The sequence below is a fragment of the Globicephala melas genome, chromosome 15 (genome assembly GCF_963455315.2).
Source record: "Globicephala melas chromosome 15, mGloMel1.2, whole genome shotgun sequence".
NCBI classification, from domain to species: domain Eukaryota; kingdom Metazoa; phylum Chordata; class Mammalia; order Artiodactyla; family Delphinidae; genus Globicephala; species Globicephala melas.
The window spans coordinates 1,053,135-1,079,270 of record NC_083328.1 but is presented as its reverse complement, the minus strand read 5'-3'; the positions used below and the strand labels follow the sequence as shown (position 1 = coordinate 1,079,270).

Genomic DNA, 26,136 nt, shown 5'->3' with positions numbered 1-26,136 from the left:
TCACTCCCACTGACTGTCAACGCCATACGGGCAGGAACCGTGTCTGTCTCCTTTGCTTCTGTGCCCCGGCGTCTACACCAGCACAGGGCTGAGCACACAGTAGGAGCTCAGTAGATGCACGCTTGACACGGGCAAGGACTTGGTTTCGTACCTCCAGGCCTGGCACAGGGTAGGCCCCACAAGATTTGCTGAGTGAACGTTGAGAACGAATGAATGGGAAGCAATTAAGCCTAAAACCAGGCAGGTTTTAAGGGTGGGGATCGGGGCGGGGCTGTGTCCCCTCCTCTGCCTCCAGGTGGGACGTGGCCCAGGCCTGGTCCCCACCCAGGCTTGCTCCGGCCTCTACCTGGCACCTGACCCGAGGGTGTGGCCCAAGGGACAGGACGCAGGCTGGCATTGGGAGGGGGCTGAACGGAGTCGGTGGGGTCCCAGTCACTCTGGACTGAGGCTGGTCCTCGAGCCTGGAGGGAGCAAAGGTTGCCAGCACCCGGGGCAGCAGGAACATCTGAGCGGACGTCACGATCGGAGGCAGAGTCGTCGCCCCCTGGCCTGGCGGGGGGCGGGTTCCAGGTCGAGGGGCCGATCCCTCCCCCCACGTCGAGTGCGCGCAGGACCGCGCGGCTGTGACGTGGATGCGGGACGTGCCCCATCCACACTGACCCATGACGCCACTCGCGGAGGGAGGGGCACAGAGGCAGGAAGTCAGGTGAAGGGCTCTGGACGTCCCTCCGTGCAGGAGGCGCCCACGCCCGTGGCCACGCAGTGGGCAGCGGCGGGCCCCCTAGCTGACAGGCGGCCGGGGTCAGGACAGAGGGCCTCTCAGGATCCCCACCTCCCTCTAACAGGAAGCGTCTGTTTTCTTCTGCAGTGAACCGCAGGCTTGTTCCAACGAGACCGAGAAACTCAAGTGCGGTTCCCATGCCCCCACCCTGCAGGGCCAGCTGCCCGGTGGTCTCACGGGACCCAAACAGGCCCCAGCGAGGTGTGCGGCCGGCAGCTCTCAGAGCCAGTCGGGCGAAGTGCAGCTGGCCAGGTGTGGTGACCGTGATGCCTCTTGAGCCTTGGGTCTTATGCCCTCACTTCTGCCACAATCTCCACCTGCACCTGGGCAGCCGGGGGTCTGGGTGCCGGGGGAGGGGGAGGGTCACTCCCTTGGAGGGAGGGGTTGACTGTCTCCAAGCAGTGGGGGACACCTAGGCCCCATTTCCAGCCTCACCACATATGCCTGTGGATGACTGAGAAGCCAGAAATCCCCTCCTCCGGCCTCACCCACCCCTCCCTCCACCCTCCCGGGCCCTTTGTGCCGTCACTGCTGTTGCCATGGGAACGCTGCCAGCTGAGCCGATGATTTCAGGGCGGGCAGAAGGGGAGGAGCTGGGCTGGGCCCGCCTGGTCTTGCAGCAAAGGTCCCGGATAATTAGCCAGATGGCAAAGGAGGCAGGGAAGCCACTTGGGCAGAGGCCGAGCTCGGGTTTAAGGCGAGGGCTGCTTTCCGAGTCTGGGAGCGGGAGGTGGGTGGAGGCTGAGTCCCGCGCCTTCTAGACGGAGGCTGGCAGGACCCACACCTGCCTGGGCTGGCCGGGGAGTGGGAGTGGCCACGGCTGAAGCTGTCTCCAGCCTCAGTTTCCCTCTCCAGAAGGTGGGAGCCAGACCACAAACCCAGGGCTCCCTGCTGCGTCTGGCGGGGGGGGGGGGGGGGACCTGGGGGGCCGTTCAGCTGTAAATGCCCCGGCACATCTTGCGTGAATCACAGCCAGATGGGGGCTTCCGGAAGCTTCCCATCTAATCCGGCTCGCAGGGGGTGGCAGCGTTTGCTGGGGAGAGGATAGCACTTCCCCATCCCCCCGAGCCCTCACCCCGGGACCCTGATCGGTCCGGCCGCCCCCGGGGAGCCCACAACATGTAGCCCACCTGTCAGCACCGATTCAGGTCTCCCAGACACCTGCTCTGCGCCTGGGGTTGCCATGGGGACGAGCTGGCGGGGTGAGCGTGTTCACGCAGGGCCGTGGGCACCGCCGCGGTGTCCGCACCAGCCGTGCACACAGGTCTGCAGGTGTGCCCGCACCGTGTCCACACACAGCTGTGTGTTCCACACCAGAAGTGGCCCCTTACTCGGGGTAGATACAAGCTGTGCACGGCACACGCTCGTGCAGGGATGCGTGTGTCCCAGCCAGGCCTCACTTGGACCTTGACCGCTGTTCCCTACGCGGCGTGGAGCACATTGTCAGGAGGCAGCTGACGCCTTCTTTTACTTTCTCTCCTTTCATTCCTCAACTCTGCAAGGTAGGGATTCAGGAAGCCTCCCCCAACTTCCAATTAAAGAAACAGAGGCTCAGAGAAAGGAGGTAGCTTGCCCAAGGTCACTGAGCCCTCGGAAAGTTCCGGAGGGTTGTGTGGGGAGGTCCCCAGGAGGGCCTCAAGAATCCACAGACTTGCCTGGTCCAGCCCTGCGCCCCCAGCCCAGAGGCAGCCGCAGCCCCGGCCTCAGTGGGCGAGCAGGTTGCCAGCCCAAGTGCCTCCTGCTTCAGACTCTGCGTCTCACACATACGACGGTGCAGAAGGCTTCAGACTCTGCGTCTCATACATACGACGGTGCAGAAGGCTTCAGACTCTGCGTCTCATACATACGACGGTGCAGAAGGCTTCAGACTCTGCGTCTCTTACATACGACGGTGCAGAAGGCTTCAGACTCTGCGTCTCATACATACGACGGTGCAGAAGGCTTCAGACTCTGCGTCTCACACATACGACGGTGCAGAAGGCTTCCGACTCTGCGTCTCATACATACGACGGTGCAGAAGGCTTCAGACTCTGCGTCTCTTACATACGACGGTGCAGAAGGCTTCCGACTCTGCGTCTCATACATACGACGGTGCAGAAGGCTTCCGACTCTGCGTCTCATACATACGACGGTGCAGAAGGCTTCAGACTCTGCGTCTCTTACATACGACGGTGCAGAAGGCTTCCGACTCTGCGTCTCATACATACGACGGTGCAGAAGGCTTCCGACTCTGCGTCTCATACATACGACGGTGCAGAAGGCTTCAGACTCTGCGTCTCTTACATACGACAGTGCAGAAGGCTTCAGACTCTGCGTCTCACACATACGACGGTGCAGAAGGCTTCAGACTCTGCGTCTCTTACATACGACGGCGCAGAAGGCTTCAGACTCTGCGTCTCATACATACGACGGTGCAGAAGGCTTCAGACTCTGCGTCTCTTACATACGACGGCGCACAGGCAATTCTCCACGTCGAGAGCCTTGCACAGCCTCTGCTGACAAGTGCCGACTTCTGGCTGCCTCTTTCCCGGCTCCACTCAGACACGCCACCTGCCCCGGGTCCCTCCCCGCCCCCGCCAGCTCCCCGTCGCCCTCCTCGCCAGAACGAGGAGAGGGAAGCACCGCCAGCAGGCAGGATGCTGAGTGGCCTCAGCACACGCACCAGGCCGGGGTGGGGAGGCGGCAGGCCTCTGCCCGGGTCAACAGAGCAGCCCGGCCCGGCCCTAGAGCCACTGGGGTCCTCTGAGTGCCCGGGCTCAGCCAGGAGGCTGGACGGAGCTGTCCGGGCCCCAGCGACCAGCTCGGCGGGTTGGGATGTGGCTGCAGCATGGGGGGGCGGGGGATGGGTGCCAGCAGCCTCTCCCCACACCTCACAGCAGCACATAACCAGCCTCTCCACCACCATGCCTTCCACTCGGCACACCAGGCACGGCGCAGGCAGGGGGACCAGGCCCAGAGTCACAAGTGGCTTGTCCACGTCACGGAGCCAGGGCATGGCGGCCACCGGGAGGGTCTGGCGGGGGATCAGATCGCTGCACGCGGCGCGGGCGCTACCCTGCTGGATGCGCGGGCAGCCCGGCGCTGCTGCGCTGGGCGGCCAAGCTGGTCTTTAAATACCCCGGTGATTTCACGCCGCGGCGCCCTCCTCTTCCCAAGTCACCTGAGGCGCCAGGCCGCGCGGCTAACGCCTCCTGAGCTGTGAAGGTCCATTTCTCAAAGTTAAACATTTCCCAGGCTCCCTGGCCACCACGCGGTGGCCCACGTGGACACCACGCCACCCCCAGCTCTCGCTGCCCAGCAGGTGTCCGCAGAAAACCGACCCCCGCAGCCAACCTGTGGGGCACCGAGTCGGGGAGGACAAGACGGCGGCAGGAACCTCGCCCCAGTGCAGCCTTCAGATTCCGCCCCACTTCACGGAGCAGAAACCGAGGGAGGGGCTGCGAATCCCCTAACATCAGCGACCACGGGGTCTTACCCAACTCTGGGTCCCATGGGGTCCAGCACAGGGCCGGGCACCCAGCAGGTGTGCTGCCAGGAGGAACTCACCCGAGGCTGCAAAGCAGTGAGCGGCAACCACGGATGGAGACCCCAGACCCCCGGGTCCACTGCGTTGGCCTGGGAGGCCTCCAACTGACCTCTGTCGCTTCCGTGTGAGGCGGCCTGACCCCTCAAGGCGACCCTGCCTCTGTGGGTTGGGGGGGACGTGCTGGAAAGAGGCCTGAATGCGGACTCAGTCTCAGTTCCGCCACTGCCTGCCTCCATGAGCCTGCTGCCCCAGACGCTTCCTGGGCCTCAGGGTCTCCACTGCCATCTGGTACCATCTGCCTTGGAGCCAGGGGTCTTCTTCACTCCCATTTCTTCCAAGCCTCTGTCCATACTGACACCGTCTTTCTGCAGTCCCTGTAGGTATATCTATCCACCATCCATTCATCTACCATCAGCACCTCATCCACCACCTAACCCATCCGCCATTCATCCATCTTTCAGCCATCCATTTACCTGTATTCATCTATCATCCCTCTATCAATCCACCCCTCTATCCCTAACACATCTATCCGCCCTTCCATCCATCCATCCGTTTCATCACCCATCTATATCCATCTACACACCCACCACCTCACCCATCTACCCATCCATTTAATTATGAAGAATGTATCAAGCAGTCCGGGGCCAGGGCTGGAGCCCAGGTCCCCAAATCCTGACCCAGGGCCCTTTCCAGGTTGCTGGGTACTCAAACAGCTCAAGGAGTACCCGTTCTGTCACTGGCATTGGCTGTGATCGCTGCCGGCTTGAGGAAGGGCTCCCAGCCCCACTGGAGGGCTCCTGCAGATAACGGAAAGCTAAGGGACCAGAGAAGCCCCCACCACGGGCCCCACTTCAGGACTACGTGGACCTGGTCAACCCCCCGACCTGCAACAGACACATGACTGCAGAGGCTTCACATCGGGCCACACCAGGGAAACTGGCTGTAAATGGACAACGTGGTTAGGGAATGCAACAGAACAATGGAAACTAAAGGGACAGGACACATTTTGCCCTGGCCACCAATTCCACAGCTTCCCAAGGGTCTGTGGTGCACCAGCTTCCAGCCACCAGCTAAGGTGGACTCGGCCTGCCCAGACGAGCCCTCTGCAGACCTCAGGCAACAAGGACAATCTGAAAACCCAAAATTATACCAAACACCCAGAGACATATGCACGATTCCTCAGCAGCCCGTGCCCGCGTCTTCTTCCCCGTGTGTCCCCTCATCCTTTGGCTCCTTCGCTGTCCATCTGTACTGTCAGACCTCAGACCCGTTATATGAATGGAGCAGAGACCAAGATCCTGTACAGCCCTGAACTTGTGCTTAGATGCAGGCAAGCACATTCACATGCATAATGAACACATCCAGCGAGCCATGCAGAGAGACCAGGTTAAAAAACGATGTCACTACTCGGTTACCAAAAAGAATGGGCTTCTGATAAACACAACCTGGATGAACCTCCAGGAAGTGTTGCTGAGTGAAAACAGATGTGATCCCCACAAGTTACTGTACGACTCCATTTATACAGTATACTTGAAAAGACAAAATTATAGAAATGGAGATCAGTTTTGCCAGGGATTAGGGACGAGGGTGGGGGGAGGAAGCTGAGTGTGGCTACAAAAGAGTGACATGAGGGATCTTGGTATGGATGGAAATGTCCTGTGTCTGGACTGTATCACTGTCAATATCCTAGTTGTCATATAGTTTTGCAAGAGAGCACCCCTGGGGAGAAATGGATAAGAGGTACCTAGGATCTCTCCAAATTATTTCTCATGACTGCACGGGACTCTACAATGGATCTCAAAATAAAATTTCTGATTTAAAATAAACGAAATAATGCCACTGAAAATGGGTGGTATTTTTAATAAAAGGTGTAAGATCAACTGGATTAATATATATGAGAAGAAATGAAGATGAATCCCTGCCTCACACCACAGATAAAAAATGAATTCCAAGTGGACTGAAAGTCAACGTCAAACGTAAAACAATAAAGATTCTAAAAGACGACATGGAGGAGGCTCTTCAAAAATTTGAGGTGAGAAAAGATTCTGTGATGAGCTAACAAAAAGCACTAACTCAGAAGGGTAACTTGGACTGCATTAAAATGAAGAACTTCTCATTAAGAGACATGAATGGAAGAGGGAAATATCAAGCAATAGAGTGGGAGGAGACACTTGCAACCTATATCAAGATCGGAAGAGTTTATAGATAAGTAAAGAATTCTTACAGGGCTTCCCTGGGGGCGCAGTGGTTGGGAGTCCGCCTGCCGATGCAGGGGACGCGGGTTCGTGCCCCGGTCCGGGAAGATCCCACATGCCGCGGAGCGGCTGGGCCCGTGAGCCATGGTCGCTGAGCCTCTGAGTCCGGAGCCTGTGCTCCGCAACGGGAGAGGCCCCAACAGTGAGAGGCCTGCGTACAGGAAAAAAAAAAAAAAAAAAGGAATTCTTACAGATATACAAGATAAAGGCAGAAATCTCAATAGAAAAAATGGGTAAAAGTTTTGAACAGATTATTTCACCAAAGAGAATATCCAAATGGTCACTAAACTTATGAAAAGGTGTTCACCAGGAGGACTAAAATGAAAAGGACGGACAATATCAAGTGTTGACAAGGATGCGGAAAACCCAGCACAGAACGCGTGCTGACTGGTGGGGCGGACTCATGGGAGTATAAGTTCGTACAACCCTTTTGAAAGGCGTTTGGCAATATCTACTCACATTGAACACAGGTTCCGCCTATAGCCCCGCCGCTACGTATCTGCCCAGCAGAAATGAGCGCACATGCCCACCAACAGGCACGTGCAGGAGTGTTCGTGGCAGCTCTAGCCACAACTGCTGTAGCCTGGAAACAACCCAAATGTGCATCAACAGCAAAGACAAAAGGGACACCGTCTAAAAACATAAACTACACGTACACCACCGACACGGACGGAGCTCACAAAAACCGTGTTGAGCAAGAAGCTGGCCTCAGAAGAATGCGTATCGCGTGCTTCCATTCATACAAAGCATAAGAACAGGAAAAACTATAGGATTAAAAATCAGAAAGGTGTTTCCGTTTAGGGAGAAAAGAGGGGTAACAATCATATGGGAACACGAAGACGTCCCGGGACGCACGTAATGCCTTATTTCTTGAACTAGCTGGTTCTTCGATGAATTCCACTTTGTGATCATTCGTGGAGCTGCCTGTTTTTTGAAGTTTTGTTTTCAGAAGACGGCGCTGTGAGATGGGACTTCCAGCACGCTGGAGGAAGAGGGTTGCCAAAGCCTTTCTCCAAAACTATAAAAATAGTCAACGTGATAAAAATAACCATTTCAATATCTTAGAAATTGACCCAAAGACATTTATCCAAGAAAAAGTATGGAACTTTGAGTAAGGCAGGGAGAATCTGTGACATTCTCACCTGGAACGGCTTCCGTCTCCCCACTCCCAGCTCGGCTGACACATCTTCCTAACAGGACAGCACAGGGCAGGCTGTGAAAACTAGAAGCTTCCCTGCCAGAGGCTGATTTGATGGAAAGCAGTGGGCACTGAACTCACGCTCAGCAGCAGTGATGTCAATTATGAGCAGCAATCTCAGGGGTGAGTGAACGAGAAGAGCGAGCGATGCTGCAGGGCTGAGACCGCGATCCTGGCCGGGGCAGCAACGGACCAATGGACTAACGGGAAACTTGACAGAGAAAGACATGAAATGTGACAGTCACAGAGGTGCCGGGTAAGCTCTCCACAAACACCCGGCTGATGGGTAGCATGCGACAGGGAACGCAGGCAGAGCCCAGGAAATTCACACATCCCTGGCCCGCCGAGAGCCTGTGCACGTATGCGGGGGAGACGCGAGAGTCTGACAGGGAGTAAAAGCCAGAGCAGACTCGAAAACCGCCTGGTCCTTGAATGTGCTCCTAAACCCACCGACAGACAGCGAAAGCCTGACACAACCGCTGACCGATAACTGCCTGACCACTAAGCGAAGCGAACACGGACGTGACCCACAGGAAGCCAAAATTTAAAATAAAAGCAGGAATGTTTTTAAAAGGCAGACTAAGCAGAGACATCGGTCATCACACACCGGGGGACAATGGCTTTCAAACTGTTAGTCCAGGCGAGTTACTCGATAAGAAAAAACAGCAACAATAATGACTCTCAGGGGGAAAAAATAAATTCAGAATCCAGAGGTGCTACGTATGTTGTCTCAACTGCCCAGTCAACACAAAATTACCAGATATGCAAAGGAGGAGGAGAAGGGAACTCATACTCAAAATAAAAAGCAGTCAGTAAAAACTGTCGCCGAATGTCACAAGATGCCGCGTATAGCAAGGGCTTCAAAGCGGCGATCGTAAACCTGTTCTTAAAAAAACACAAAAGACAAATCATGTTTACAGATCAAAGGAAAGTATGATGACAATGACTCAAAAACAGAGAACCTCAATGAAGAGAGAAGAATTATTTAACAAAGTTCTGGAATTCAAAAGTGTAATAACTGAAGTGAAAAACTCATGACGGGCTCAACCGTCGATCTGAGACGGCAGAAGAAAGAGTGAGTGACCCCAGAGATAGAGCAGAAGGGAGCATCCAATCGAAAGAGCAGGGAAGGAAAATAAAGGGAGCCTCAGATATCTGTGCGACAGCATCAAGGACACCAATATGTATGTGATGGAAGTCCCAGGAGAAGGGAAAAGAAAGTGGTACGAAAATACTTCAAGAAATAAAAGCTAAAAAGTCCCCAAATTTGAGGAAAAACATTCATCTAAAATATGCAAGATCAACAAACCGCAAGCAAGATAAAAACAAAAAAACCCACCTGGACACATCATAGTCAAACTGTCGAGAGACTGAGAAAATAGAAAGACAAAAGTGGTCCATCACACGCAGGATAAAGACAATACGATCAATGGCTGATCTCTCACCCAGAACTATGGAGGTGAGAAGGCAGTGGGACGGCATATTCAAAGTGCTGAAAGAAGAAATGTCGAGCATGCCAGATCCCATGAAACTACCCTTCAGAAATGAAGGGAGACTAAGGACCTTCAAAGACAAACGAAGACGGAGAGAACCTGGTGCTAGCAGACCTGATTTACAAGAAGTACTGAAGGAAGTCCTTCAGGCTGGAAGAGGTCACGTCCAGCGGTAACTTAAATCCACAGAAAGAAATGAAGGGCACCAGAAATGACAAATGTGTGGATGAATATAAAGGACTCTGTAAATGTATGATTTTCTCTTTCCTTCCCTCAGCTTCTTTTAAGAACATAAGATTATATAGAGCAATAATGATAACACTGTATAGCTGTTATAACTAGCTAGCATATATTGGTGTACTACACATGACAACAACAGCACAAAGGAGGGAGGAGGAAAATGGAGCTATACTGGAATAAAGTCTCCATATTTTACCATAATTAAGTCAGTGCTAATCTGAAATCATCTGTATTAAATTAAGATGCATATTGTAATCCCCAGAGCAACCACTAAGAAAACAATGCAAAGAAATAAAAGTTTAAAAAATTAACAGAGGACTTAAAATAGTACACTGGGGGCTTCCCTGGTGGCGCAGTGGTTGAGAGTCCGCCTGCCGATGCAGGGGACGTGGGTTCGTGCCCCGGTCCGGGAAGATCCCACGTGCCGCGGAGCGGCTGGGCCCGTGAGCCATGGCCACTGAGCCTGCGCGTCCGGAGCCTGTGCTCCGCAACGGGAGAGGCCACAACAGTGAGAGGCCCGCGTACCGCAAAAAAAAAAAAAAAAAAAATAGTACACTGAAAGTATCTACTTAACAGCACAGAAGAAACAGAGGGGAAAAAAGACGGCACACGTAGAAAACAACTCAGAAAATAGCAACCACATCAAATCAAAAATTGCGTTATAAGTGAATGAAGTAAACATTCCAATCAAAAGGCAGAGGTTGTCAGGCTGGAATAAAAGAACCTCCACATATATGTTGTCCAAAAGTGATACACTTTAGTTCCAAATGGACAGCTATGCTGAAAGTAAAAGGATGGAAAAATGCATGCAAACAGTAACCATATCAGAGCCAGAATGGGTAAGTTAACTTCAGGCAAAAGAGACCTTAAGAAAGGTACCAAAGCCAAGAGGGATATTTCATAATTATAAACAGGTCAATACCTCGAAAGAGATGCCAATTATAAATGAATATGCCTGTGACAAAAGAGCTCTGAAATACAGCAAGCAAAAACTGAGAAAATGGAAAGAACTGAAACAGACAATTCACCAATGATAGCTGGAGATGTCAATACTCCACTTTCAATAACTGAGAGAACTAGACAGAAAAAACCAGCAAAGACACACACGACTTGAACTACACCATCACCCACTTAACCTAACTGACGTTGGTGGAAATCCTACCCAGCAAAGATACACGTTCTTTTCGAACACACAAGGTACATTCTTCAGGAAAGACCACATTCTAGGCTACAAGACAAACCTCCATAAATTTTAAACGAATGAAACCACAGAAAGTATACTCTCCAACCACAGGGGAATTGAAATAAAAATCAACAGAAGAAATAAATCTGAGAAATCCCAAATATCTGGAAAGTAAACAACAGAGTTTTAAATAGCCCAGGAGTCAAAGAAATCACAAAGGAAATTAGAAAACGTCTTTAATTAAATGAAAATAAAACAGAACATATCAAAATCTATGAGCTGCAGCTAAAGCGGGGCTCAGACCAAAATGTACAGCTTTCAGTGCACATCAGAAAAGAACAAAAACTCCAAACCGAAACATCTACCTTAAGAAACTAGAAAAAGCCAAAGCAAGCAGAATAAAGGAAATAATACAAATTAGAACTAGACTCATGAAAGAGAAAAACAAATACCGTATATTAACGCATATATGTGGAATCTGAAAACTGGCACAAGGAAAGAAAAGATCTAACACTGATGCAAAAACAGAAAAAACTCAGAGAAAATCAAAATTCAGTTATCTGAAAAGATTAACAAAATTGACAAAACCTTTAGCTGGACTAAGGAAAAAATGAGAAGACACAAATTACCAAAATTCTTCTTACCAGAAGAAGATGTTATTATTAAAGAGAAAACATCACTACCAATCCTACAGAAATCAAAGGGAGTATATGGGAATACTATGAACAACTTTATGCCAACAAACTACACGACTTAGATGAAGTGGGCAAATTCGTAGAAAGACACAAATTAACAAAACTGATTCAAGAAGCAATAGAAAATCTGAACAAACTTATAGCCATTTCTTAAAAATGAATGACTAATTTAAAATATTCCCACAAAGAAGAGCCCAAGCCCAGGCAGCATTAGTGGTAAAGTCTACCCATTATTTTTTAAAAATCATATTGATTTTTACAAATTCTTTCAGAAAAAAAAAGGAGAAAAACTTCCCTGCTCATTCTATGAGACCAGGAATTTTTTCCCTGATACCAAAATCAGACAAAGACATCATAAGAAAATAACAGACCCATATATCTCATGAACACTGCTGCAAAAATCCTTCACAAAACATGAGCAAACCAAATCCAGCGACAAAGAAAAAGGATTGTACAGGTGGCATTCATCCCAGGAATGCAAGCCTATTTAGCATCTGAAAATCGACTAAAGTCATACTAGTAAGATAAAAGGACAAAAGCCACACGATCATTTTAGTAGATGCAGAAAAAGCATCTGACCAAATCCAACACTCATTCATAAGAATGCTCAATAAGAGCTCTCCCCTGGTGGCGCGCGGTGGAGAGTCTGCCTGCCAACACAGGGGACGTGGGTTCGAGCCCTGGTCCGGGAGGATCCCACATGCTGTGGAGCAACTGAGCCCGTGCACCACAACTGCTGAGCCTGCGCTCTAGAGCCCACAAGCCACAACTACTGCAGCCCATGCGCCTAGAGCCCATGCTCCGCAACGTGAGAAGCCACCGCGATGAGAAGCCCGCGCCCACAACGAAGAGTAGCCCGCGCTCGCTGCAACTAGAGGAAGCCCGTGTGCAGCAACGAAACCAAAAATAAATAAATACAATAAATAAATTTTTTAGAAAACATGCTCAACAAACCGAGAATACAAAGGAACTTCTCACTCAAGCTGATAAAGACCATCTAGGAAAGCCACGGCTAACATCATACCTAATGGTGAGACACTGAATGCTTTTCCTCTAAGGTCAGGGATGAAGCACCTCGGCCATTCAACATTATTCCGGAGGTTCTGGCCAGTGCAATAGGAAAGAAAAATAAAAAAAGGTATCCAGTTTGAAAAGGAAAATGGAAAATTCCCCTTATTTGTAGATGACGTGATCCTGTATGTAGAAAACGCTAAGGAATCCACAAAAGTCTGCTGGAACCAGCTAATAACTCAATTCAGCAAGGTCACAGAATAAAAGATCAATATACGAAACTCAACTTTATTCCTGCGTACTAGCAACAAACAACCAGAAAATGAAATTAAGAAAATAATTCCATTCACAATAGCATCAAAAAAACTTAGAAATAAATCTAACAAAAGAAATTTAATTAGCAAGACTTGCACACTGAAAACAACAAAAAATTGCTTAGAGAAAATAAAGGTCTAACTTAATGGAGAGACAGTCCATGTTCATGGATAGGAAGACTTAATATTTCCGAATTGGTCTATAAATTAAACAAACCCATCACAATTCCAGCAAGCTTTTTTTAAATTGACAAAAGCTGATTCTAAAATTTACATAGAAATGTAAAGGGCTCGGAATAGCCAAAAATATTTTTAAAAGAAAAATTTAGAGGACTCACACTACCTACTTTCCAAACGTGCCACAAACCTACAGTAATCAAGACGATGTGGTACTGGCAAAAGAAGAGGCACATCCGTCCGCGAAATAGAATTGAGAGTCCAGAAGTAAACCCTTATATTTGTGGTCCCAAGAGAACTCAACGCAGAAAATACAGTCTCTTCAAAAAATGGTGCTGGGGCGATCGGACACCCATATACCAAAAAAACGAACTTAGACCCATACACGGCATTTACAAACATTAACTTAAAATGGGCAATAAATCTAGGAAGAGCTAAAACAATGAACTCCTAGAAGAAAACACAGAGGAAATCTTTGTGACCTGGGATTAGGCATATAGCACTAATAATACGATTCATAAAAGAAAAAAAATTGGTACGTCACACTTCATTATAAGTAAAAACTTCTGTGCTCCAAAAGACACCAGGAAGAAAATTAAAGACAAGATACAGACAGAAGATATTTGCAAACCATACTTCTGATAAAGGACATACCCAGGAAGTAGAAAGAACTCTCGCAACAATTCTGAGCAACTCTGAAACTCAGCAAGACAAATAAACACACTAAAATGGGCGGAAGATTTAGACATTTTGTCAAAAACAACATGTGAATGCTGATGAACACACGAGAAAAATGTCCAACTTCACCGCTCATTAGGAAAATGAAAGCAAAACCCCAGTGAGACACCACAGCTCACCAGCCTGCGCATCTGCAATAAAAAAAGACCCACGTCACCAAGCCTTGTGGGAATGTGGGGCTGACCCTCTCCAAACGCCTAGAAAAGAAAACCCAGAGAGACAGCGCGCAGACCAGTGCCTGGGGGGAGCGGGGACCACCCACCCCTGGACAGGACGTGGGGAACCTTCCAGGGCCATGGGAAGGGTCTGAAACTCGCCTGTGGCCACGGCTGTGCACATCTGTAAACGTGCCCAAGCCGCTGAGCAGTCCCTTCCCAGTGGCTTGGAAACGTGGTTACGCGGTCACGGTACGTCCAGAAAGCGGGGAACGGGAAAGAACAAGCAGGCCGGCGCGCTCCGAACGCGCTCCCCAGGACCTCCACTGGACGCCCTCACCTAGGCGACCAGCCTTATCCCAAAGGCAAGCACTGCCTTCAGGACAACTTACCAGCCGCCAAGGCCAGCAGGCTCTTTGCCGTCCTGAGATCTCACTCAAACAGGAGGACCCCCTCCCGTGACCTCGGGGTACCTTTCTGCACACACAGAACTCTGGGCAGGAAGCGAAAGGGAGCAGGGGGTTGTACCCGGGCAGCTTGGACCCCATAGCTCCTCAGCCAGGTGGGTTCCCCCAGACCCCCAACTCAGGGCAGGCCCCAGTTCCTCCGCAGTCAAGGGCCCAGAGCCGTCAACAGTCAGTTCCCCCGTGCTGCCTCCCACTCTGAGGCTCAGTTCTCCCATCTGTAAAATGGGCAGGACGGGGTGGAGCGAGGGGGTGTCAGAGACGGAAGGATCTGGGTTCTGGCGCTTGTGAGCTGCGAGCCTGGGCCCAATCACCTCCCTCCCCGGCTGTGGGAGATTCCCAGTGGTGCCGGGCCCGCCACACTGGGCATGGGGCCAGGCAGGGTCGGGGTCATCGCGCCCAAACAGGCTCTGAGCTCTGTGGTTCTAGGAACCTCCCAAGGCCAGGCTCGCGGCAGGTGGCTGAAGAGGAGCCAGGGGGCCCGTGTGGCGGAGGGGCTGTGCCCCACGAGGCTCGGGTGCCTTCCCTGCGAGGCTGAGGAGGCACCCAGGGGTCAGGCCCTGCCCCTCCAGCCTCAGTGTCCCCTTTCGGAAGGAGGGAGCTGGGACAGCCCTAACGCTCTGGGTGTGAAGCGTCGCCGCCTTTGTCCTTTCTGCCAGGTACCCACATCTGCCACCTCCTGGCCCTAGAAATGGGGGTTTTCTCCTTGAATTTAGAACTTCCAGACATTTCCCAAGAGGAAAGTGGGAGATGGAAGGGCTTCTGACCTGAAAGGACCGGAATTTGGCTCCTACGACCTCATGGCCATACAACTCTGGGAGGTGCAGGTGTCACTGAGGATCCAGGCTTCCCCACGGCCCGTTACCTTCTGCAGAGCCCATACCAGACGACCTGGGGGCGCCTCAGCGACGTGGCCCCAGCCCTGGCCGGGGCGGCTGCGGCTCCACAGTCTACACTCACGAGACACCCCTGCACGGCCTGGAGACGTGCCCTCCCCAACGGTCAGCACCGTCCGCCTCATCCACCCTCCCAGGCCCTTGGCTTCCCAAGGAGCCCACAAGGAAGGGTACAGCAGCGGCACCTGGCACAGCAAAGGTGAGTCCACGATGCAGCAGGTCCCCTGGCCGGGGGTGGGGTGGGGCTCTGGGAGGGGAGCCCACACACACACACACTGCCCCCAGGACGACTCCTCCCAACCGCAGACCCCGGAGACAAACAGCGTCACAGCTGCCCTGTGTGTCAGCACGCACAGGACACACCGAACCGAGCGCGGCTGTAGCAGCCGTGCAGGTGTGCGGGGTCCAGGGCACTGCAGAGGCCGTGGCGCACCTGGCCCAGTGCAAGCCCCGGGCGTGTCTGGACGCGCACCGGAAGATGGGAGCCTGCGTGTCAGTGCACGTGTATGACGCGTGCTCTGCGGGCACACGTGCGTGTCAGAGGCTGCACCTGTGCATCCGGGGTGGGCTGTGTGGGCATAAGACCCTGTGGCTGTGTGTGTGGGCTGGTGAGGTGGAGGGTGTGTCAGCCACGTGTCCTCAGGGCTTGGGTACAGCTGCCCAGGCTGGGGCGTCTCAGCCCTGACGTGTGGGTGAGGCCGGGGACGGGGGGTGCACCTCTGGATTTCTGGAGAGATGTTTTTCTAAAAAGCTGTCTCTGGTGAATCATGTCCTTCAGATCTAGCCTGTTCCTGCTCTGTGGGGAAGCCAAAATGAACCCAACGGAGTCTCTCCTGGCCTCTCCCCCAGGACGCAGAGCCGGCCAGCTCCAGGCCCACGTGGGGGCCACTGGGGGCCCCTGGGAACTCTCCATGCCCCTTGCTTTTAAAACCGCAGTCCGCTCTACTGAATTTGCTAAAAAAAAAAAAAAAAAAAAAAAAAGCAGGCGAGAAATACATTTTACAGAACTTCAACCCTCAGACAGGCTCTGAGATTGGAACTTGCCCTTCATCGGGCAACGTAACTCGTGAGACTACACCTGCTGTTTGTTCTGGTCCCCGAGAGGACAAAGGAGCAGCGTCCCTGGGAGGCATGCACATGCACACACTTGGGCACACAGACACACACACGGGCGCGCACACACAAACACACACACGCACATGCACACTAAGACCTGACGAGTGCGTCTCTGAAAGGAGGCGCCTGCCAGCCGCCTGGGGAAACAACCCGCACGCCACTTGGCCACTTGCACCCGGCACCCCCAGGGTCGGCGCCAAGTCACCCCCTGGTTTCACACCCACCCATTGTTTTTTGCGGGGGTGGGGGGGTTCCTCTCCCTTTGGAAAGGCATCTCTGAAATGTTAATGGACGTCAGCGGAAAACAGGATTTACTTAACGCAATCCCAGTCTCTATTCAAATGCATCCCTCATTTCGATATAAACGGGAATACGGGTTTTGCTTTACAGAATGTTTTTCTCTACAGGAACACAGCTCCAATTTTTAAAGCGATGTCAAAACAGATGGCGCAGGCCTCCCTGTCTGTCCCTCGCCAGCGCCGTCAGCCTGCTACGGGCTGCCCCATCTCACCCAGATGTTGGCATACACTCCTAACCGGGAGGCTCCTTCCCACACATGCCCCTAAGACTCCTCCCCTCCCCTCCAGCCAGAGGGACCTTTCAAACGTGGAAGCCAACTGCGTCCCTTACCTGCTCAAACTCCCCAAAAGCTTCCCAAGGCAAACAGAATGAGATCCACCTCTTCCCAAGAACTCCGACGCCCTCGCAGCCCAGGCACGATGGGCTCTGTCTCCCTCTGACCTCGCACCTCTGGAGGTGGGCCTTATCCCTCCTCCAACACGCCAAGCCTGGTGCTCGCTACCTCAGGGCCTTTGCACTTGCTGTCCTCCTCCCAGCTCCCTCTTTCCGTGCCTCTTTGCACAGCAAAGTGCAAAGGGACAGGAGGGCCAAGGCTTGCGCAGCCAGAGGAAGTGGGTCCACAGGCCTGAGTGAGGGTCCCACAGGACAAAACCAAAGGCCCAAGGATTCCATGAGCATCAGTGGCAACTTTGCCTTTCACAGAACTTGTATCACCATTTCAGACTCACCACAGCTGGCCATGCACCCCAGTCCTCACCTTACAGAGGAGAAAACAGGCTCAGCGAGGAGAAGGGACCCACCCCACAGCCTGGGCCTCCTGACCGGGGACCATGCATCTGGCCCCAGACTCTGCTTCCAGCCCCAACACCCTGGGAGGGCGTTTGCTCTAGACCCATTTGACAGACGAAAGCACTGAGGCACAAGCAGAAAAGCAGCTAGCCACCAGCTCGCATGGCCAGCCAGACGCACGGCAGACACTGAGCTACCCCTGAACTGCAGCTGGGCCCTTCCAGAAACTTTTGTAGGGCTATCAGAGGTAGGGGAGATAGCTTAGTGGGGATGGCAGAGGCCAGGAACAGGTAACACAGGCTCAGAAGCACATCCCCTGGCCCTCGGGTTTCCAGGGCAGCATGGAAGCCTGGGGGGGTGGGTGCAGAGGGCAGCTCTGGTATCCACACTGCCCCTCCCAGGAAGTCCTCCAGGCTCTGTCCTGACAACACAGGACCAGTGGCGCTTCCTCACTGCACGCTCTGTAAGCCTTCTCTCTGTAGCGCCCACTGTGTGTGAAAAGGATCTAGAAAGCCCCCTTCTAGACAGGGCTCTTGGTCCCCCACCCCTGAGGCCAGCCCAGCCCGCCCCCATCCCCACGTGCAAAGAGGCCAGCCCCTGGGTCTGTGTCAGCTACCGGGAGCCAAGGAGGAAGAGGTGCCCGGTTCGGTCCTGCCGAAAATGAACCAGGATCTATCAGCAAACACGAGGGAGCCTCGGCCGTCAATCATCAATCATCTCCCCGGGTTCCCTGCCCGAGGGAGACTCTGACTGGACCCGACCGCATCCCAAGGCAGGGGCGCAGTGGCCCACTCTCGGGGTCAGACCCTGGGCCCTGTGTCATGCCGTCCGCCTCTCCAGCACTGGTGGACAGCTCTCAACACAGCGGGGCTTCGTAGATGCTTGTTATCCAACCGGCTCTTCTACGAAGTAGCTGCTGGGGGGGGGGGGGGCTGCAGAGAGCTGTGCTTGGGGGTAGGGGGACAGTGTTAAAGAGGGGCACGGACCAGTGTGGGCCCAGAGGCAGCAGGGGTGGAGCGTGGCTGGTCCACTGCACGCACACCCTCCCCCGAGGCTGGAGAGCTGAGGGCGGGGCCGCTGGGGCCCCACCTGGCAGGCAAGGGGGGGGGCGGTCTAAAAAGACCCCCTGCTGTCTCCAAGGCGGGGCGGCAGAGCGTGGGAGCAGGGCTGAGCCGGGCTTGCTGTCACTGTCCTGTCTGGTCCTCAGTTTCCCAATCTGTTTAATGGAGGAGTTGAGTCAGAGGCTCCACCGAGTTCAGTGGCTCCACCGAGTTCAGTGGCCCCACCGATGGCTGGGAGGGCTGCTGGGTGCTCCCGGGCCACGCCCCCTCTTCTCATCCCCTGCTACTGGTCAGCACCTCAGCTTCTGCTGCTCCCGGCCCCTGCTGCTGATCTGGGGGGCCGGTTCCTCCCAGATCATCTAAATGCTTAAGGGCCCACCAGACCCCGTCTTCTGGGAGCCCCCATGCTTGGGACAGAGCAGCCCCCCAAGGAGGAGCTGGGGCCCACTCACGGGGTGGGGAGCCCCGAGGGCCAGACTGGCCACAAATTCTTAGGAACTAAGGCTCACTGTTGGGACAGGAAGGGAGGCGCCCCAGCAGGGATGAGTCAGAGACTCGGGGTCTCCCAGCACGCAACAGCCCAGGAGTCTCAGCTGCAGGGTGGGTGGCGGGCGCCGTCAGGAGAGGCCTGGGGGCAGGCGGGGCCCAGTGCTCAGACACCAGGCCAGCCTTGGTGACTCAGTTTCCCCACAGCTCTTCCTCAGTCCCCAGGGCCCAGAGCATGCAGCCCCCTCTTGACCCCCTAAGGAGGCTATCAGGCCCTTCTGGGGCCCCCCGCTGCCCCCAGCCTCTGTTCTAAGCCCGAGGCCAGCCTAGGCCTGGCTCCCAGGAGGATTCCAGCCTCAGCCTCGTGACGTGCTTGCCGTGTGATCCTGGGTGATGCTGGACCCTTCTGAAAGATGGGGCCAGACCGGCTGCTCTCCACTGGGAAGGATGGTGTACACGTACTTGCGTGTTCATGTCTATCGGCTGTCTCCCAGCCCAGACACAAGCCCCCCACTGCCGGGGCCTCACACAGTCTCATCCCCAGACCCCAGCAGAGCACGCAGTGGACCCTCAACACGTCTGCTGGACAACCTTCGGGACCCTCCAGCTCAGAGGGCCCAGAGCCTCGGCTGCTGCCCCCATGTGGCTGCTGGGTCCCAGGTGGTCTCTCCAACCCCACTCCTCCCCCTCTCCTCCCCTCCCCGGGAGAGCTCGGCAAAGCCAGGTCTCAGCCGGCCACACACAGGCAGGCCAGAAAGAGGAGGTGAGTGTCCACACCCGCCGCCCCACTTCCTGCTCACCTACGTAGTCGCCCACTGACACAGGGTACCTGGCAGTGTCCGAGGCCGGCCTGCCCTGCTCAAATACCAGAACTGAACCAACACAGCAGGGGCACAGGAGCCCCTCCGCCACTCTCTGCTCCCACTCACTGTGCATCCCCAGACAGTACCCCACCCCACTCCGGCCTCAGTCTCTCAGTCCCCCCATCTGTACGGTGGGTCCTGGGAAGGACGATACCAAAGTCCCTTCCACAGCAGGGCTGCAGTCCCCTGCATGAGCTCCACCATCAGTCACCCCAAGAGCCCTGCCCAAGGCCAGGTGACACCCAAGCTTCTACTGGAAGAAATCGGAATCCATGACGGGAGACAAAAAGGGAAGGGCGATGCAGGGGGCATGAGCGGGGGTTGCTGGAGGGATGACAAATGTATCCAATGTCCACGGCGCAGCAATGCCACCATCTGCTCCAGGTTCACGCTTGGAAATTTACGGCCCCATCACCCGGCCCTGGAGATCTACCTCCTGCCTGTCAGTCACCGCATCTCTCATCCTGCGCCCTCCCCGCGTGTGTATTATCCACCACCCGCCCAGGCAACCACGGGGTCTGCCTGCTTGTTTCCTGCGGAGATATATGAACACCCCAGTCCAAGCACCTCTGCTCGTAAATTTCTCCCGCGGCTACGCGCCCTCAGAAACAGGGTCCTCTGCTAATGGGCTCTGGGTCTCTAAGGGGATGGGGACTGCAAGGTAGGGGTAGGGGCCCTGACCCGAGGGATCTGAGGAGTTTCCTGAGTGTTCAGAAAATCCCACTGAAATCTAGAGCTGGTGTGTGTGTGCGTCTTAGAGACACACACAGACGTGGGACCAGGCAGGCACTCGCGTGTTACCCTGCTGAGATCCAAGCCACTGTCAGGATTCTGGCCCCACTAATTTCTCTCTTGGAGCAGGTGATGTTAACAAGCAGACATTTAGATTCAAATTCCCAGGGTCTAAGAGAGGGGCTGCTGGGTCCAAGTTTCTCCTGGGGGCCCCGGCCACCTGGGTTTTTTTGGGGGGGTAGGGAGTTGGGGGAGCAGCAGCCTCTCCCCAGCTCAGGTGGCGGGCGTCAGCTTCTAAAATCTGTGAAGAACTGCTAAGCTTTCCAGAGGGACTCCTGTGGGGCTCTGGGGAAGGGACATCAGGCTTTCTCGTCCCCCCGCCCAGGTACACATGCCCACCACATCCCTCGCCCACCGCCCACATCTGCCAGGTCTCAGGATAAGATGCCCATCCCTGCTTTTCCCAGTCAGGACTCCAGGCCTGTGGCTGCTATATCATCCTAAATGATACACGGGCAGCCGGCCTGCTGCCGTGGCCAGGGGGACTGCACAGCTGCTGGCAGGAGAGGGTCCAAGAGGATCCGACTGTATGACTGCCAACCTTCCTGACCCAGAGCCCAGGGCGTGTTCAGCCGTCCCTTAACAAGAGCCCAGGAAAGTGAGGCACCAAAGTGCTGGGGTCCTGGCCCGGCTCCAGCCCCCGAATCTAGATAGCAGGTGGGCATTCCCTCTGACGCACGGGCCATCTGCAGTTTGTCCCTCTGCCTCTGAGTGTGCCTCTTCTGATGAAGCAGGGTGCAGACCTGAGACGAGGTTGGGAGTGTGTCCCCCATTGCTCGTTCAATTAGAAGTTGAGAGCTGCAACGACCCAGGGTGCAGGCCAGGAAACAGGAGACTGTTTGTGGCTTCAAACCAACATAAGCCCCGTTTGCTCCTTTCCTCTGGGGCTGGGGCCTCACCGGAGACAGCCCCAGAGAGAGGAGACTGGGGAAGTCTACCTTTGTATCCCCCCTCGCCCTGCAGCCTTCGAAAGCTCCTGCCTCCAAGGCTCCTGAGATCTTAGATCTTGTCAGTGCTTTCCTCCCAGCCCCCAGCCCAACAGAGAGGGAGAGAGGCAGACCCAGCTGCATCTGAGCAAGGGCTCAGGGAAGATGGCTCACACCTGAGGCTCTGCTGGGGCTGCAAACCTGGCCTGATCTCCCCACGCCTGGAGGAGAGGCCCCCAGGGCCCCGCCCGTGCTGAGCCTCCCCTGTGGTGCTCCTTCCACAAGGCGCACGTTTTCACCTGGCCTGGTCTCCCCACGCCTGGAGGAGAGGCCCCCAGGGCCCCGCCCGTGCTGAGCCTCCCCTGTGGTGCTCCTTCCACAAGGCGCACGTTTTCACCTGGCCTGGTCTCCCCACGCCTGGAGGAGAGGCCCCCAGGGCCCCGCCCGTGCTGAGCCTCCCCTGTGGTGCTCCTTCCACAAGGCGCACGTTTTCACCTGGCCTGGTCTCCCCACGCCTGGAGGAGAGGCCCCCAGGGCCCCGCCCGTGCTGAGCCTCCCCTGTGGTGCTCCTTCCACAAGGCGCACGTTTTCATTGTACCCCCATTTTACAGCCTTGGAAACTGAGGCTCTGGGAGGTTTACCTGCCCCAAGGTCACACAGCTGATGCCGGCAAGAGTCTGGTTTTGATGCCAGAGGCTGTCGGTCTGATTTGGAGGGGGAACACCTGCAAGGGGCCCCACCCTGAGCAGCGAGCAGGTGACCTGCGGATTTTACAGGATGGAAGGGGGGACCTGCGTCCTTAGAGGCAGGTTGGGGCAAGGAGGCTCAGCACCCCTCCCCCAAGGGATGACAGTGAGAACGGGTCCGAGGTGGGGGAGGGGTGGAGAACATCCACCAGCTTCTGAGCAAAGGCCCCCGCCCCCACCCCTACGCCAGGGCTTTGGCTCCCTGATCGCAGAATGCGGCCCCTCCCCCGAGTAAAGCTGGACCGTCCCGGGGTGCCTAGTGTGGAGGCGCGCAACGTCGGAGAGCGGGCAGACAGGGCAGGAATGGTGACACCGGCACCGACGGGGCTCAGGGACCCTCGGCCGAGGAGGTTTGGGGAAGGGCAAGGGCCGCGCCGGGTCGACCGCAGGGAGCAGCAGCTCTGGGCGAGGGTGGGATGCGGACCGACGAGGGAGCGACGAGGGGGCAGAGGTGCTGGGGAAGGGGCAGGTCCTAGCGAGGAGTAGTTGTGCGAGGGGCAGGGGCGCTCCGGGGGCGCCAGCGGTACCCCTATTCAGGACCCCGCTCTCCCCGCCGCCGCCGCCGCCAAGTTCCTCCAACTTTGCCCGCTGCGCTCGGAGGGCGCGCTGGGCCTGGGCGCACTAGGGCCGGGGGCGTAGGGAGAGCGCGCCGGCGACGCGAGGTGCGCGGCCCGCCGCGCCGCCCCCGGGAGTGGCTGGACTCCCGCGTGCCCAGGCTCGGCCCCAGTCCCGCGTGGACTCGGGCTCCGCGGGCTCCGCACTTACCTGCTCGCCCGGCCGCCGCTCCGGGGCTGCGCCCGCCGCCGCCGCCACCGCCGCCGTCCTTCAAGCTCTAACTTCGCTCCGGGGATTGAAATTCCTCCCCAGCTTCGCCCATCGATCCGCGCGCGCCGCCCCGCCCCTCGCCTCGCGGGCAGCGGGGCTGGTGTTCGCGCACCTCCCCTGCGCTCCCCCCTCCCCTGCGCGCTCCCTCCCACCCCCTCTTCCTCCCTGCTCGAGTCCGGCTCGGAGTCTCGCGCCCTCCCCCTTCCCCCCTCCCTCCAGAACCCCCTGCGCTCGCCCGGCCTCCTCACGGCCGCGCTCCTGCCCTCCGGCCGCCGAGCGGAGGGGGAGGGGGAGGGGGAGGGGAGGGCAGCGGGAGGGGAGGTACTAGAAAGCGCAGGAGGGTTCCTTCTCGGGCCCTCTCCAGCCCTTCCACCCACGTCCGAGTGGGGGCGGGGCCGCCCTCGCGTAGGGGCGCGCGCAACAGCTGTGGCCGGGAAGAGCCACCCACGACCCCTCCCCTTTAAGCAAAGACCAGGCGTCCTCAGGACCCGATTCGGCCCGGCTGTCCGGCCCACCTAGGAGAAGGTAGGGATCCGGGGGCAGAGAGCTGGGGGGCCGGGGGCGGACAGGTAGGGCTGGCACCCTCTCCCCAGTCCTGGCCCCCCTTCCTTCCCTCACTCACCCCAACCTCTGGGAAAACTCCGAGAGGCTCGGCGCACTCTTCCCTCTTAGTTTGACCCTCACAACCTGCGTGTGCGGAAGCCCCCTTTCCGCAAGTTACAGAGAGGCCCAGAGGCTTGCCCCACGTCACACAGCAGGTCCGGAGCAGAGCCCGAAGGGCAGCTTTGACCCCAGGTCTGAGCCTCCTGGCCCCTCGGGGCTCCTCGCTGGGGCCGGGCAGGCCTCGGCGGTGCCCCCGGCCGCCCGGGTGGGCTGCCCGGCCCGCACCTCGGGCCGCTCGTGTCCCCGCGCAGCCTGGCTCGTCCCCGCCGGCGCCCGCAGCCCCCTCCCCGCTTCCTGTCCCCCGCCCGCCTCTGATTCCCGGCCTCAGTACCCCCGGCACGCTCTCCGCTCCCCGCCAGCAGCTGGGCAATTCACCGAGCATACAAAAGAGTTGACTCAATTCAAAGACAGCAAATCAAGATAAATCCTATAGTGTGTGGGGACCGGAGAGAGAATGTGAATGAACGCCCACAGCACCAGCGACTCCTGTAGGGACCGGCAGGTCCCCCTCGCCCCGCACCACCTGGGCGCGGAAGGTCAGCCAGGAAGTGGGCAGTGGGCTCTACGCTGCCCTCCCCCTGCCAGGTGGGAATTGAGGACCTTAGTGCTTTGTGGCCCCCTCCTGCCTGCCAGGTGGGGCTCCCTTGTGAGGGGGTGCAAAGCCACAAAGGGGGTGCTAGGACAAAAGCAAGGGTGCCCCGTGCTTATGTACTGGGGGGCGGTATGTCCAGAAACGTATCACAGCTCCGGGGGTCAGGGTGAGGCACAGGGAAGGAGGCAGCGGGGCCGCGTGGGCATCTGAGCTGCAGCCTTTCTCCCTGGGCTGCCTCCTACCTGGACCCTTGTCCCAGCAGGCCTCAGGCCAAGGGCAGGCCCTGGCTATTACCACATAGATATACTGCAAGCCTCGGATGTGCCAGGCCTGGGGACCAGGGAACGGAGGGGTTGGTGAGAGGACCCCCTTCCCCTCCCTGTTGTCTAAGAGGCCCTCCGCAGCTGCAGTTGGGACTGGGGAGAAACTGGTCCTCCCCCAGAGTGACACTGGTCACTCCAGGAAGGTCCAAGAAATCACCCTTCAAGCCTCTGGCCTCACCAGCCCTGTGCAGGGAATGCATGGGAGCCGAGGCTCCAGTGCATTCCTTCCCAGGCAAGCCTCTGCCAGAGGTGACTGACTCCCGTTTCTGGCTGGTTCCCCCAGGGCTACGCTGGCCAAGCAGCTCGGGCTCAGGAAGGATCCGGTTGGCTTGGGATGGGCCGCTGGGGTATGCCAGGGACCGAGCTAGGGCCTGCCTAGAGTTACATCCCGACCTCCTGCTGCTTGCTCCCCAGGCCCAGGGGCTACGCGCCCATCTCTAAGGCGTAGAAGCCAAGGCCAGAGGCCTCAGAGCGCCCTCACCGGCACTGCCCCACCCCCCAGGCAAGTATTGGCTGCCCAGGGTTAGGGCTCTGTGGAGGGGCTCAGAGGCCAACGGAGGGGCAGGGAGGGTCCAGGCACCCGGGGGATCCGTGAGCCGGCCCCACAGAGAGCAAATCGCTGAGTTGGGGGCACAGGGGATTGGAGGTGGGGCGGAAGGCGGGGCTCCGGGTCCTGGCCACTGAACCCCCCACCCCAAGCGGAGGCTGCACCTTAGGGCTGCGACCTCGTCCGCTGAGTCTCAGCTGGGTCGCCCCTCCCCCGTGGTCGCGCCGATTGGCGGCCTGCGTGTAAGTCATTAATTCTGTTACAGAGACGCCGGCGCCGCCGCGAGGACATCTGTCAGGGACCACATACGGCGCTCCACGCCCCCTAGCCCACCCCCAGACCCAGAGCGGGGGAAAGGATGCGGATCCTACCTCCCCGAGGCTCGCAGATCGCTGGAGCACAGCAAGCGAGCGCTGGAGAGCGTCGGGGTCCCGGAGTTGAAGGAGGGGGCGGGGCCCGCGGCCAGCCCTGGGGACAAAGACACCCCCCCCCGCTGCCTGGGGGCTGGGTGTTGCAGACGGGGAGACGGGAACCAGTACCCCGTGTCCCCTGTCCCCCAAATCCTCACATCCACTCAAGCTCCGGTCTGACTGTTGGGGGTGGGTGGACCGGGGGCGGGGGAGGAAATGGAGTCCTCCTGGGCCTTCGGGGTGCGCGCAGGCGACGCTGGAGTGGCGGCCACCAGGACATCGCCTCCTCCCTGCACGTGAGGCTGTAGCTACACCCCAAAACCCTCTCAGGAGCTTCGCGGGTCTCCTTCACTCTCCAGAACCCCGTCGGCTGCTCGCGGCGACCACCGCACTACCCCCGCCGCTCAGATGGGGCGGGTGAATGGGCCGCGCAGCAGTGTGAGCTTGGCAGGAATTCCCGCTCACCGCCGGCAGTCCGGCCCCAGGGATCCCACACCCACCCAGAGCCGGAGGGCTCGGGTGAGAGCTGTGCTAGGATCGCGCCGGTCTGGGCGGTCACAGGCCACACCAT

At 56.7% G+C, this 26,136-nt stretch overlaps 1 protein-coding gene across 1 annotated transcript in view; it reads right to left on the bottom strand.

The window, feature by feature from the left end:
• LOC115848698 (uncharacterized) overlaps positions 1–26,136 on the bottom strand; it is a 65,567-nt gene extending 39,431 nt beyond the window's left edge. The window contains exons 1-3 of the mRNA XM_030849581.2: positions 26,031–26,136; positions 25,527–25,623; positions 22,971–23,111 (exon numbers count right to left, since the gene is read on the bottom strand). Coding sequence (XP_030705441.2) covers positions 22,971–23,111; positions 25,527–25,623; positions 26,031–26,136 — 344 coding nt within the window. The remainder of the gene's footprint in view (positions 1–22,970; positions 23,112–25,526; positions 25,624–26,030) is intronic.